The sequence below is a fragment of the Thunnus albacares genome, chromosome 23, assembly GCF_914725855.1.
Source record: "Thunnus albacares chromosome 23, fThuAlb1.1, whole genome shotgun sequence".
Classification (NCBI taxonomy): domain Eukaryota; kingdom Metazoa; phylum Chordata; class Actinopteri; order Scombriformes; family Scombridae; genus Thunnus; species Thunnus albacares.
This window is the reverse complement of record NC_058128.1, coordinates 23,024,972-23,040,745: the sequence shown is the minus strand read 5'-3', so window position 1 is coordinate 23,040,745 and position 15,774 is coordinate 23,024,972. Positions and strand designations below refer to the sequence as shown.

The 15,774-nt window shown below is 40.4% G+C and overlaps 1 protein-coding gene across 6 annotated transcripts in view; it reads left to right on the top strand.

Annotated features, from left to right (window-relative positions):
• efcab6 (EF-hand calcium binding domain 6) overlaps nucleotides 1-15,774 on the top strand; it is a 69,588-nt gene that overhangs the window by 6,779 nt on the left and 47,035 nt on the right. For all 6 annotated transcript variants that reach the window (XM_044343748.1, XM_044343745.1, XM_044343747.1 and 3 more), the window contains exons 4-5: nucleotides 6,876-6,976; nucleotides 7,109-7,169. In XM_044343748.1, coding sequence (XP_044199683.1) covers nucleotides 6,876-6,976; nucleotides 7,109-7,169 — 162 coding nt within the window. The remainder of the gene's footprint in view (nucleotides 1-6,875; nucleotides 6,977-7,108; nucleotides 7,170-15,774) is intronic.

Sequence of the window (15,774 nt, the reverse complement as noted above, 5' to 3'; positions counted from 1 at the left end):
ATGACGTCTGCTTGTAGTTAGTGGCAGCAGTGTCCTTGACTTGGGGCTTGCCATGTTTGTTGAAAAGTCCACCAGCTCTGCTTAGCTAATTTGCATATTGAAATCCAATCACAAAGCAGGCACAGCTGAGAAAACGAGAACGCATTTTAACACCAGGTCTAAATGCAAAGACCCATTGATTGGACGTCATTGTCCAGATAGTGTATCCAGATACAGATCACTGGTTAATAGCAGGTGTAAATTGGGCCTCAGAGTTGTTGAATTACTAAAAAAACAAAAAGAGTGATTACACCGTGCAACCAAACGAAGATATGCAACTCCGAAGAAAAATTAAAAGAAAAACAACAAACACCATAAATCAAACTTAATGGAGGAAAGCTAACTTCAGTTATGCTCACATGCACACAGCTACACTGACTTTATTTTCCCTCCTAACAAAAATTGCCCCTTTAAATAAGAGCTCCAATCTACTGCAAAGTCAGTCAGATAGAAGCATATTTCTCTCACGGTGTCTTCATCTCACACACCTACAACAAGTAACTGACAATGTTCCTTGTATCAGTAAACATTATCTATACAAACAATATACCAAGAAAACTACGTACAAATCAAACAAGTATTAATTTACATAACATTCAACTCAACACAATCCCACGTATTTGGTTTTACCCATGACATCTATCATGATGTAAGTGTTTGACTGCCACTCCTTTTTCTTTCTTCAGAAAGCATGGTGAGTATGGAAAGTCAGAACACAGAAAACCTAACATTTAACTGAAGAAAACTAGATATTAAGAGTCCATATCATACTCATTTTCCACAAGTTAACTCAGTTCCCTGGGATCTTAATAAAATCGAATCGAGTCAAAAATTTCACAAGGATCAAGCACCACAGCAGCCTTCTCATCCTGTCTAAACAGCCCTATTCAGAATGGCTGCTTTGAGTGTAAATAAACTTAGATTCTGCTGTGATGTAAATGCAATAAACAGATCAAAAGGATGCCGAAATAACTACATCATGATTCCGATTTATAAAAAGCCTGCATTCATCCTTTGTCAGGTCTGTCCACAAGATGACAAACAACTTTTAAAATGTTGTTTTTATTATTATTATTACATAATTAATCAGATATTGTTGATGTAACAAAACATAATGCTGAACACAAACAAACCAGGGATAGTATGTGTTAGCAAAGCTACAGATATAGATGACAAGCATGGTAAGAAATCATTAAGATGGATGTAGTAAGGTGTGATGTCACCTGTTGGTTTGCATTGGAGCTGGTTTGAAGCCCAGACTTGCAGCTTATGTTTGGAACCAGGACCTCCCAAATTTCATGCTCTGGAAACACAGCCTCCTACCTTGGAATGAAGCAAACACTGAGCGCTGCACACCGGGGCTAACTTTAGCTACTTTAGCTAAATTGTGCTAACAGGGCAGGTATCATAATCAAGTAACATTAAACTTAGTGAAATATTGTGACAATAGTCTGACTCGGTGCGAGTGCAAGCCTCGCAGCCAGTTTTATCACCAAAAGATTCTCCCCTCGAAGCCTCATTTAACACAGTGTTTACTGGTGACACCTACTGGTAAAAATAATTAAGAACAGCCAAATTATAAATGATCATGTACCGCTGCTATTACTGTCATGTTGCTGCACTTTGTGCTACTGCTATATCCAATGAGATTCTCACATCAGAAAGAAAGAAAGAAAGAAAGAAAGGTGTCATTTGAGTGTCTATGTTGTAGGTTTGAGGTAAAACAGGAGATTGAAATAAAGAGGAGTTCTTTTGGGAAAGTGCTTATGCGACTGGGGATTGAGAGCGCTTGTGTAACAAAGTGGAAAGGTGAAGCTTTTATTGATTTTTATTTAGAAATTGAACACAATTCAAAAACCTGCAAAAACTGCTGAATATTTAAATTTATCAAACTGTCAAACTCTCTGTACTTTCCACAAACCAACTGACTACACTCCATGGGATGTACACCCACGAAACGTTCAGGTTTCGCGGTCCTTATATCACCAATTGAATTTCAAACAGAAACATCATGTGTGTTTGCTGAAACCAAGGTCTCCTTAGTCATTGGACACATGATCTGAAAATCTCTAAAAATGATACAAGCCTTGGTATGAGGCATCAGGGGAAAGCCTCGTGTGTCACTCAACACACGCTTCGGAGTCTCGGTATCGTAACATCAATAGCAGCAGATGAGCCAACTGTCAGTGACAGCTGTCAATCAACGTCCACACAGCAGACATCGAAACTACTGTAAGTCTTCAACTCTTATTAACTGAGCAATGATTTTCAAAATGACGACCACCAACAGTGATTTAGTGATAATGACTTATTGAAAAAAATGATTGACTTTTTTTTTTTTTAAAGAGGAGTGGGGGCTTTTTGAATGGGAGTCAGTTGGAGCATTTAGTGGTCATTGGTGGAATTGCGCCTAAAGGTACTTCTGCATTGGCGTCAGCCTCAAGCCGTGGTAGCTGCTGCTTGTAAGAAATGCATAAAAGTGTACATGGGACAAATGGTGTGGTCTCAACCCACTTGTCTACAGTGTAAAGCAGGTACAACAACAGATTTTCTGTAGGCGTCTGCATGATGAGTTGCTGAAAGATCTATGTTTTAAAGATTTTGGTACACACAATGCCCAGCATTAAAACATTGTCCCTAAGCAACAGCACTTATCCCGTGTGTAACAAATGTGCAAAGGCCTGGTCTGTCTATGCTAATGAAGTCATAATAGTTAAAATACATATAAAGTCTCTCCATCAACTGACTGTTTTGTGAATTTTCCATTGCTGTACATTTTTACATGATTAACTACTTTCAATATGTACAGATCTTTTGCCAAGATTGAGGATAATTCTGCCTCATTATTGTTATGAGTGGTATCATCCAGAAGATGGCAGTAGAATATTCTTTTTAATCCCTTTCAGGCAGCTGACATTGACAAATGATGCTCTGTGGCCGTGGAGACTGGTCAGAGGAGAAGTGAATCTGGCAGCTGTTAAAGCAGACGTTATTTGTTTGCACTTCTGTTGCGTTGGCTGGCATTAGTTTCTCCTCTGATCCAGCCCAGTTATTCTTTGCTATGTTTTATTTCATACATTCCTCAGCAGCTTGCAGATGTTTACCAAAAATGAAGGAATAAATAAAAGAAAAAGCCTATGGGCTATGAAAGCAGCAGCAGTAATATTGGTGGGTGATGTAGGAAGTGGAGTTTTTAAGTCATCACCCTGCATCCATGAAGCCTAATGAGAGTGTTAAGGCCATGCACCAGGATGCTTCTCCACTCTGGAATTGATCAGTCGGGCGTGCGTGTTGTGTATTTGGTGTCCGTGCGCGGCGGCGGCGGCGGCGTAATTCCCCCTCTCCCTTCATCTTCATCTGCGTGCACAACGCCTCTGTCACTCCACTACACCACTGTAATCGTCTCCACTGTTCCTCTTTGTTCCATCTCAGCGCTCACGTCTGACAGTTTGACTGCCTGTCTTTCCCACACAGATTTCCTCCCATAATATCAGCACTTTGTGTCTTCCACCCCCCGAACACAACCCCACTTCCCTGCATCCCCTTCCCACCCCTCCCACTCAGTCTTATTCATTAAAGGCACTGTGCGGGTAAGTGTGTATGTGTGTGTGTGTGTGTGTGCTTTCTGGAGAGTTGTTCAAAGTTTACTTTAAAAGACTATCACTGGAGTAGCAGCTGTTGTTCTGGTGACATTTTGATGTGGAAGTCGCTTTGTGCTTGAGGGAGCGAGATGCCACCAGCAGCCTGACAACCCCACCCCCCCACTTCTTCTTCTTTTCTTTTTCTTCTGTTGATTATTTATCTATCTGGTCTCATCCATGCCACGTTTTCAAAAGAAGAGATCGAGATCTCTTTTTGTTAAATGTCGATCAATTATTAAATGTGCTCTGGTAGCTGTATCTGTAAAAGGAGAAGTTACTTGAATAATTGAGGGGGAGAGGGGGCAGACGGGAAAAAGATCATCACAATCACAGCTGACAAATCAGATGATTAATAGGGAGCCGGTGATACAGACAGACAGACAGACTCATTCAGACAACAAGAGAGAAAGCCCACTGCATCATCCTCCCCTTTGCTGGATGTCTTTTTTTTCTGTGTTTATTCAGTGTGATTAGAATGGATTTGGAATCCTTGTATATATTGCAGCATCCTACATTCCTATGTGGACACATTTCCCGCAATTTGAATCCAGATTTGGCCATGGCGACTGATTTTCAAGATCATGGAAAATCTGCGCTCACCCCCCCCCAAAAATAGCAGAGACTGTCCTCATATGTAATCATGTTATCTTGTAGCGTGTGAGGATTTATGATTCAAATCTCTCACCTATTCAGAGCCACAGGCTGATTAGGTTAAATGAAATGAAAGTGATCTTGCAATTTGGGGCTAATTACAAAATCTCTTAAATTAATGAAATGGTTTGTAAGGATGGATTTCCAGACAGGAGCACCAGGCTCAGGACTCAAGGGCCCAAGGTGTCTATCTTGTTGAAAATGACAGGGCTCAGTTAAAAGTGGGGATGTCCTGATCTAATTATTTTTCCTCCTGATAACCATCAAGGATAAGTCTGGTGATATTCTTGTCTGACAACTATTAAAAACATGTCAATGAGCCACACTGTTGCACTGGATGACATGTTCCTTCATTATCACCAACACACACACTGTACTTTATTTTGACTCAACCCCACACACACTGTCCTGCAGCTTGAAATACTCACCAGAACACCAAAACACCAAATGTGGATCAATCCGCCACAGAAAATAGTCTGTAACAAATGCACAAATTCTCCTGTTTGAGTAATGTTTGTTGAAAACTACAGTGCTCAGCTGTTTTAGGATATTACTGTTGATACCTTGCGTGATATATGGCGTAAACTGTCTGGTTATTCCTTTCACTGAACCAGCATCTCTGTCCCTTTTCTCATAGAGTTTGGGGATATAGATGATGTGGGAACACAACCTGTCACACTTTAAACAGGATCATGTGATCATAACTCTACCTTCTACTACTGAGGGATGAGAGGACAACGTGAGGAGGTGGCCTTGGATAACGTAGGGTAGCATATTTAGCTACTTTATTGATTTACTGACAGTGAAGCGATGAACAGTCTGAAAAGCTCGGAGACTCATCAGTCCTTCCATAGTCATAAAGCTGATATGGCAGAGCCAAGTTAGAGCCTCAAAGTCTCACATTACTCACTTTAGCTAATGCTAAGGTAACTAACTGTTGTTTGTTACCGGTGTCCGAGGCCACTTCATCAGGATGCCCTCTCATTCCCCGCTAGTAGAAGTCAGAGATATGATCAGATTATTCTATGTAAGGACAAAGTCTGATGTTTTGGAAAATAAGCTAATTTGTTTTCTTGCAGTAAATATGAAGCCACTGCCAACAGCTGGCTAACTTAGCTAACATGAGTGGGGTAGTCAAGAAGTATTGAGAAACAGACTAACACATAGTTGGTTTGGGTCTTTTCAGGAAACTTGACAATAAGCAAATATAAAATTAAAACCAGACATATTAAGTGTTTGATTTTCTCTGGAATCAAATCAGATTGTAATGCTGCAGTTTGAGCCAATAGATTCTTGCAGCCACAGTGGCTGCTGTTCAGCAAACCAAACACTAAATCAAACAGGATGTGGACCCTTTATCAATTTCTTGGTATTTATTGATAATACAAACAAACTGATAAGTAAAATTCTTTTTCTAAGTATCAGTAAGCATTTTGCACAATAATAACTTTGTTTCTATGATAAGAATTTTTAAATGACGTGGCAGTAGGTTTCACCACAGTTAATATTTTTTTTAACTTAAGAGGACATTATTTTAAGGAGATATCCTCTAGTCTATATGAATAATCATGATTAATGCTTTGTTGCTTCTTTCTGGAGAAAGAAAAAGCACAATGAAAACAATTAAAGACAATGACGTACTGATATTTTCCCATCATCTCGACATATGTTATGGCCCCTGCCCTCCACCATCAGCTATTGACCTCCGTCTCACCTTCAAACTGCAGGTGTAACCGCGCTGTCATAGGTATATAGAGCATGGAGAGCCTCCCTCCCCGCATCCCCCGAGGGAGGGGGAGGGGGGGGAGCTGTACTCCGTGGCTGCTGATAGCAGTGATAATTGGACGGTGTGGTGTCTATAATAAGATTCAATGCCAGGAGCTCCACTGGGAATGCTGCACCGGATTACACAATGGAAGGATGTAGGGCAGGGCAACAGGGACTGTACTTTGATTATGAGCCACCAAAATAGGTATACGTGTGCGCTTGTGAGTGTGTGTGCCAAGTATTTGTCTGCTTGATTGAATAATGTATGTGTGTATTTGTGTGCGCAAAATAGTTTTTCGATTTTGAGTGTTTGGGTTTGTGCCAACTCTTTACAAGTTTGCCATTAAATGTGTGTGTCCATGCATATGTGTGTGTGTAAAAAAAAAGCACAAGGTCAGAATAAAAGCATGCAACCGCATTCCCTAGGTGTGCCCAGTTGCAGAGAACAGCACCTAGTGTATTCCCCCAACAGCTTCGTCCTGAAAATTACTGCTCAACCCACCTGACGCCAGCCAGCCACATCACCGCGATGCTCTTCCCGTCTCCACGGGGACGCCATTACATGTGCCATTATCACAAACGCCAATACTGGAATGTTTGAAAAGTTTGGAGTGGGTTTGAGTGCAGGATTATGTTGGATGTGGAGTAGTGTTTCCTTTAACACCATCATCTTCATCCTCTTCTGGCTTTTTTTTTATCATCATCAATCTTGCAGTCGTGTTTTCTGTGTGCGGCTCAACTTGTTTACATGTCTTTTTGTTTGTGGCTGTTGTATAGCTGTGTGAGAGGAGCGGTGCGACAGTGGACTACATGCAGTTTCTGAGGAGGTTTAGCCGAGCTCCCACGGCCCACAGAGCCTGCAGCAGCCTCAGCGTGAGGTACACACACTCCTCTGGATTAGATTTCTGCTAAACAAAGAAATGCCATGCTGCATTTGCATTTTTATGCGTTTGGTAGCAGCGGCTGAATATGCTTAAACTCTTATCTGTCTGTCTGTCTGTTTCTCTCAGACGTGGTCCACAGAACACTTCCATGTCCCTGTCTGAGATGCAGAAGCATCTCAAAGATAAGGTGTGTATTCTCTGTCTCCCTCCTAAATGTTTGACTGGATTTGTGCTCTAGTCGCAGTCAGGTGCATTCTTTCATAGTGAGTCTGTTGGCATTAAGCTTCAGTTGAATTACATCTTCAGCATCAATGATTGGCAAAATAACTGTTTATATGAGACATACCCTGTGGAGTTTTTGCCCACTAGTGGTGCTATGGAGAAATGGTTTGAGGAGCAGTCCCCAAATGCTCCCTGCTCTCCCCACTTGCTAACAAGTTTGATTTCTAATAAAAAATACAACATTACAGTCAACCAGTCTACAGCCTGTACTATAAAACAAGATAGGAATGTGTCACAGTAACTTACAGTGAGAAACAAATCAACCTTATTACCTTGAAAAAGGTAACAACAAAGCAATTCAAAGTGCTTTGCATAATACATAAAAATGCATTAATAAAAGATAGAAAAATCACATGACAATATGAAAAGACATAAATACTAGTTTGCCTGTTTTATTTTTGACTTGTGCTGTGCTGTCATGTTTATGTATTCCATTGCTCAGCACATGGTGGCAGAAGCACACCAAGAAACATAGCAATGTTCCAGCAAAAGGTCAGGGATGAAGAGGACTGCTAGCTAGCAAGCACAGATACAAATGCCAAAATATTTTTAAAAATCAACTTGTTTTATGAGGATTATGTGTATGCGTTTCCTAACAGGGTACTGTAGTTGGATTCAGTTTAGACAAGGACGGTAATAATAAAAAAAAAGATATCTTCAATATTTCATTTTTTTTTCATAGCCATTAGCAAACATTTCCCGTAAGCCCTAGACCATCACAGGTTAAACGACAGCTTGACAGATGCACTGAGGCCGTGGGCGAGTTGAGGGGTTGTGGTTAGTTAGTTAAGACTTTTCTTTAATAACTGAACACATTTTAGACAGCAGAGATTACAACTAAACCAAGCCACAATGATGTAACTCGCACTGCTGTGTTTGTGAATTTTCATGGGAGCTGTAGTTTTTTGTATGCTAAGTTCTTGTTGTTAGCTTTGTTGATGCTGTGGATGCTGATTTGTCTTAGAATATGGAAACTAAACCTTAGGAACACACTTCATTTTTTCATTAAGACCGATGAAAGAAAAGCTGAACGAGAGATTGGATTGAATTACAGATGCTAGTGAAACAAAGGCTAACCTGGATGCAGGGTTTCGGCCAGTGTAATTCAAGCCCAGCGGCCCACTGGGCCGAAGCATCGGGGAGTTGTTTTAAAAATGTATGTTCAGATGTTTCCTAAATTGTAGCGTAGCTCCTTTAAGGAGTAGCTCAGTATGTAGCTAATGTGTGGTCGAGAGAGAGAGAGAGATCATGTGTGTGACGGTGAGGCTGCTGCAGCCGGGGCAGAGAGCATGGAGTTAGCAGTGTATCTGTGAACAGTGCAGCGTGTGTACAGTTGAAGCTATTTGTCAGTGAATAAATGCTACAACTCCTCAAGACCCAAGCCAGGTTCCTGTGTCTTGCTGTGTCTGCTGAAAACAAGCACCGAGACCCGGGGAGACATGAGAGCAGCTGCAGACAGTCACTGAGCAGACACTTTCAGTTTATAATGGTATCGTCTGTTGTCCAACTTAGTATTGATAACACACACTTAGTATTTTACAAATTAAACTCCCCGCCCCTGCTGGGCCTAACAACTTTTCTGGCGGAAACCCTGCGTCATGACATTGGCTCCTTATGAGGGAATGAAGAGCTTGAGTGCTAAAAACAAAGGGAGTTAACACAGACTAACTGTCAGACAGCAAGCTAGCTTGCCTCTAAAGCTACTTTGACTGACTTTCCGCTAGCATATTCCCGCTGGCTATGTTTTAGAGGTTAGCTTGCTAGCAGTAGTCCATCGTCTAGCCCTGCGATTTGCCTCTACATCACCAAGCCTCTTGCACACCTATTTCTTTAGAGCAGTCGGATGAACTTTGCTTTGCCCCTGTCCAGTGTGACCATGGCATTAGTTCATACTAATTGTATCCAATACAGTCCTATTCTAATTGTAAATATACTAGAAATCAATGCACTTTACAACTGTACACATGTATCTTTGCAGCTGTATACTTGTGCTTATTTCAGTTTTACAAGATCTACCTGTCACCACCATCTGCAATTTGTGTTCACGTTTGGCAGTGAATAGCTCCTCCACTTCCTTTGTGAATTGCATTATGGAATAACAGTGTACCTTGGCAGCATAATGCACACTCACTGCTTTAACTATACTTCATCTTGTAGCTTCTCCAGTATAAACACACAACATACCCGCAGCCTACTTGCAATTAGTGTGTAATATGGAATTGGGACACAGCTCTTTTTAGTGTTATTAGCAGTGCAGACAGTGAGTGTTATCTACAGAGGAACTTATAAATGACCAAAAAATGTGTGCCTAACTGATATTGTCATCTCGGTGTACAGTTCTTTCAGAAAACAGAGCGATGACGTAGAACAAAGTGAGAACATCCACGAGTTTCTTGCTTTAACATCCATGAATGCTGCAAAGTCACAGTAAACATGACTCACACAGCATCCTCAGAGTGTGTGTGTGTGTGTGTGTGTGTGTGTATATGTGTGTGTGTGCGTGTATGTGATTCATATGGAGGCAGCTGTGTTTGTGTGACCAGCTCTGGCAGAATTCAGGCTCTCCGTAGGAAGCATGACAGAATTCACTCTGGATTTGTGCTGCTTGTGTTCCACATGTTAAACCGGGGCTGTTGATGTTGTTGTGAAACGTAGGAAATGTACCAAATCCTATCTGTGGATAAATGAAGGCCCGAGGGTGATCAGGGCTGTCCTTATCCCAACGACAGACGTACATGTGTACGTGTGTACTGAACTGTATGTTTATGTGTGGGCTGTATTCTCTCACAGCCCACATCCTACAGTCGACACAATACATTTATTTCTAGTACACCAATATCCTCCTCTTTCTAGATCATACCATTCTTTCTGAGCATTTGCTTTTTTTGCTACTTGTGAACCGTTTAACTTGTATCAAAAAATAAAAGTCTACAGCCAGGGCTATAAAACAAAACAGGACAGTGTCACAGTAACCTGTAGTGAGAGAGAAATCAAGCTTATTAGGGTATTTTTATATACTGATGGAAAATGTGTGAGTTTATTGCATCCTTTCAACAGCAAGGCAATTTAAATTGCATAAAAATGCCTTAATACAAGATACAAAAAAAACACATAAATAGGATTTAAAAGGAGTGAAATAAAATAGAAGATCAAAATAAGCCAAGTTAAAATAAAACATAATAAACAGAAGAATAAAAAGTTAAATTGCACTGAGAGATATAAATGAATAGTCCCAAATTAAATTTAACAAAAGGCAACAGAAACCCTTGATTTAAAAGAGTTGGAACTCATCTCAAGTTGTCTGGGATTTTGTCCCAAATATGTGGTGCATAAAAACTGAGCACTGCTTCAGAAGATTTTTTATTTTTGCATGGGGACAGTTAGACCTGGAATTGTGTTGGCCATTGTTACACTTTGTTATGTCAACAGGGTCATTTAAGTATTTACCTCACTATAATTGCAATGGAGGATAAAATGTGTGTTGTTGTAATAACTTGCGTTGTAAAATCCTATCTTACAGTATTATAAACTGCTGTGTAGTGTTTGGTGTCTCAGCTCATGGATCTATTACTCAAACCGGCCCTCCTGAATTGTATTTTATTATCCCTCTGGTAACTAAAGCAGCACAACCCCACCAACAAAGCCCCATGTGTTGTTTTAGCACAGTGCTGTTTTCAGTCTAACTGCCTTGTAAACAAGGTTCTCACAGCTGAGTTTATAGTTGCTGTAGCTCTGCTGTAGATAATGTGCGCTGCCTCAAAAAGTAACTAAATGTCTAGTGTTGAGGTGATGCCATCAATGGGAAAAATCTGACCATGAACCATAAATAAAAACTTGAACCCCTTGCGTCAAGCATAAATTCAGATTAACAAGGCCACCTTTAAAAAAAATCATTCATCTGAAGTTTAGGTCACAGCAAGAAAATGCTGATCCTTTAACTATTCCCTGTGCATTTGTTTACTCTGTAATGTGTAAAATGCCAAACATGAAATACCACTATCACTGGTTCTTATGTGGATTTTGCTGCTTTTCTTTTGCACGACATAATTGAAAATTGAATACCTTCAGGTTTTGGATGTTGGTTTAATAAAGTTGGATAGCTGGTTTATCATTTATCAACGTATTTGATAGACAATAGGATTTACCAGTAGACTGGTTGATAATGAGCAAATTGCAGAAATTGCAAGGGGCAGCAATAATGTCTCAGATATTAAATGTTCTGTATGTAACATCAGGAGACTGTCTGGCTCCATAGTGATACTAGAAAAAAGTCTACAGGGCACCTTTTATGTCTGCAGCAATGAGATTAAGTTCAAAACCAGCAGACTTAGAGGCTCATTGGTTCTAATGGCCAGAGGTGTCAAACAGTGGCTTCAAGAGGTCACACAAAGTAGAGCAGGAGGACTGCTGTTAATGGTCACCATTGTGACTCTCTCCTGTTAGAGAAAGTTGTGATGAACAAATAAAATATTCTGTAATCTGTTCGCTGAACGAACAATGAAGCGACTGGGAATCCTTCTCTTCAGTGTTCAGTTTTGGTGACTTTGATCTCTGTGAAAATTGTTTGTCAATTACTGTAATAAGTGTGTGTGTGTGTGTGTGTGTGTATGTGTGTGTGCGTGCGGTCACTGTCTGATGACTCGTCTCTGAGGAGCAGCTGGTCCTGATAATGAGTGATGCTCACACACATATGATGAAGTACCAGTCACAGCTGTTTACCCCATGAGCTTGCCTCACTTATCAATATTCAATTAAGATCCCTGCAACCCCCCCCCCCCCCCCCCCCCCCCCCCCATCACCACACACACACACACACACACACACACACACACACACATACACTTTCACTGAAGTAGCCATCCAGGGTTGAATGAAGGATGTTCAACTGTTTATTAACTCCATCTGTGTCTTGATCTTTTTTTTTTTTTTTTAAATTACTTGTTGTTGTGGTACTGAGTTACAATCTGATATTCAGTTCATACACATTGAACAATAATACATTCAACAACATAAACGGACCTCTAAACATGTGACACTGATAAAATAGGGTGCAGTCTCACAAAAGCGATTCATGAGCACTTTCTCAAGTTCCAGCCAAGTGTCAGGCTGCATATAGGTAATCTGTTGTCTTTCCAGTTCACAGGGAGATGCAAAATGATGATCCTTTACATTGTATGAAACCACAACAACAAAATGGTTAAATATAGGAATGGACAGAGGTTTAGTCCACAGAATATGTCCACAGAATAAAACGCATTTTCTAATATGACATGGCAGTTATCAGCAGCATGATTTTTTGATTGTGCCTTCCAAAACCATTACAAATAACTGATGACACTATAGTTAATGTTTGGTTAGGTTTAGGGAAACATTGTGCTGTGGGCTAAAATGACTACTTCCTTAAGGTTAGGGCACCTTCTTCGTCATGGTTACAACAACAACCCAATGGTTAAGGTTAGGGAGTAGGAAGCTAACAACTGTCGATGTTTTGATGAACCGTCCTTCCACCCCGACATCCTCCCTATGCCGACCTCGCCGCTAAGTAGTAACGTCACTTTATTTCCTCCTTTGCTTCCGTCATAATTACTCCAGCCGCTAGCGAGATTCTGTCACTTGAATGTTAACATGTGTCGTCAGGGGGCGCTTGATTACACGACTGATCCTGTCTTTTTTCTTGGGAGGACAGTCTTATCCATCCCTGTATTTATCTTTATATGACATATTCCCGAAATGGTCACTCCACTTTATGATTTCCCATTGGGCGTTCATCACCACTGAATCAGAACCTGTGGTTCAAGCAGAATTCCTAAAATAGCAAAAATAACAATGACAGGATCTCCTTGAGGTAAATATATCCTATCAGGATAAAGTATACTCCTGTCTGGGGGCCTGATTAGGTCCTTATGGGTTGTCCATAGCATCCGCATCCAAAAATAAATATATTTTTGGCAAAGAAAAATGGTTTTCCTAATGGTTGTCACTCTTACAGTTAGCGAATAAACCAACACAACAGCAGGACTCTTCCCATGTGGGGATTCCCTGGAGTAAATCTTCATCAAATGGGGGTCTGTGGTCTAATCTGCATTTATTCCAGGAACCACAGCATGAGTATTTCTGGGAACCCCTCTTGTAGACCCTCCATGTTGTTCGAGTTATGTAGTGCCTGTATAATACCAATGTTTGGATGGGAGCGACAGCAGCAGACTAGTCCCAGAGCCCCTTATTATCCCTCTGAGCTCCACTTTAATGCTGCCTGTCTCTGGCACTCTGGAGCCCGACCAGAGAGAAATTAGCCCTCTAATTGACAGACAAAAGAAAGTTCATCTCTACACTCTCTGATGATCGTTGTCTGATCTCCTCCCGCTTTTCTCTCTTTCCTCCTCTCTTCATGCTCCCTCTGTCACTTAGCAGTTTCCCCTCCTTCGCTCCCACTTGTGATCTGACTGTTTCCCTTCATTCCCCTCCAACTCTGCCTCTTTTCTCTCTCCCCATCACCCTCTTTCATCCCTCCTCTTCAGACAGTCGTCCTATCCCCCTGCTCGTCTCCTTCCCATAATTCATAGTGACAGGAAAGGTTAGAGCGCGCGTGGCGGAGCTCTGGCTGACAGAGAGAGGAGAGTCGAGTGTCTTTTAAAGCCTTGTCGTTACACACTGTTTACAAGTCGACACAGTCTGACTGAAAACACAGGAATGCAGCTTTGTCTGTGACTAATGTCAGCATTGAATCACTTGCACTTCCCAAGTACTTAAATCTGGAGAGTACAGTGATGACATGTAAGGATTAGTGCTACACTTACATGTTTATTATAACATGGATATCCTCCTGTCATGTTCTATGATGCAGGTTTCTGCTTTCATCAGTTTTATTTAGTGGTTTTAGATGTGGTTAAATGTAGATCAAACATTTTTTTCTTCATATTTAATGGTATACAATCACATTTTACTTTTACAGGAAAAGAATAAAATTGTTGTCTAAATTAAAAATATTGACACTGTTTACCTTCTGTTCTTATTACAACATCAAACTGACCGAAACAGTATAAAACCACGCAGGTGAGGTGGGAGGCTGGAGGCGCAATCACATCACATTAGTCATTAATCATTACACTAATTAAACCCAGCTGCAAAGGTTTCATGCTTAACAAATCATTAAATATATTTTCCCGTATTTAAATGGGTCAGCTAAATTAAGAAAACCAATTTAAAGAGCCAGTAATACCAAATACAAACACATTTTGTTTTATTTCACTCACTTTGTTGTTTGATTTATCAATTCAGCACTGTCTCAGTCCTACCAAACTCTGTGCTAGAACAGAATTTGGAAGTGTTTTCTGATCTGACGCTGCTATCAGCAAGGTAACATCAAATTACAGTTGAAAAATAAATACATTTTATGATGTGACAACTTTATGGTTGAGGTTTGGTTAAGTTTAGGCCTTAAAACAGCTGTTTGGTCTTTTGCATTAATCAAAAACCAGTCAGGACTGATGCTATTTTTTTTAAAGAAGTGAGTCCCATTAAAGTAGTTTTGTTGTTATTTGTCCAGGTTATCTGTTTCTGAGAGTTCTGCCTACAAAGTAAGGCAGTGGTGGTACATGGAATTTTGTTTGCAGCACTCACTGCAATGAAAAACTACATTTTACGGAGTCTTTCCAGAACCAGTTCCCAGACTACTCTGGATAATCCACAGACCTCACTGTGAACTGTTCTCTTCAACAAGGCCTCCAATCTAAATGACACAATTTGTCATTTGTAGCTGCCTGCCACAACAACCTATTAAGCGTTTTCCGATTTGGTGGCAGCAGGACAAGATCATTTGTCAGGGCCTTCTGAATTGGTTGCAAATTACTGTTACAAAAGGGTTCATATTAGCATTTTCTGACCTGCCACTGCTATGGCTGACGTTTGGTTGGTTTTAAGCAAAAAAGAAAAAAAAAACTCAACAAAGATTATCATGGTTAAAATTGGACCTACTTGGTCAAGGTAAGGGAAAGATCATGATCATGGTAAGAAGAAAGGAATGATGACTGTTGGGAGGAAACAGGAAGTGAACTCTTTCATCACACATTGACAACTCATCCATCCACCTGAGGTCTTTTGAGTGAGACATAAACATGGGTCATTTTTAGGCTTTTGAGCAACATGACTTATACTGCCCTTTTCCTTGAGGAGATAGTGTACTTCCTTATTTCCAAAGAAATAGTCCCTACATAAACTTCTGACAGTGTGTTCTTATGGACTTGTTTTCTTGAACAATCAATCAATCAATCAATCAATTTTATAGTGCCATATCACAACAAAAGTCATCTCAAGATGTCACCATTTAATTTTTAAATGCTATGAGCACCATAAACAAATTCTATCACCTCTACTGTATTGGGTTGGAGGCAGAAATCTCAAATATCTCAAACCTGGACAAATAAAACCAAAACTATTTGCATGATTAGATCCTAGGGATGTTATGATATGTGTATTTGTCCCGAACTGTCACGGTACAGACATTACAGTTC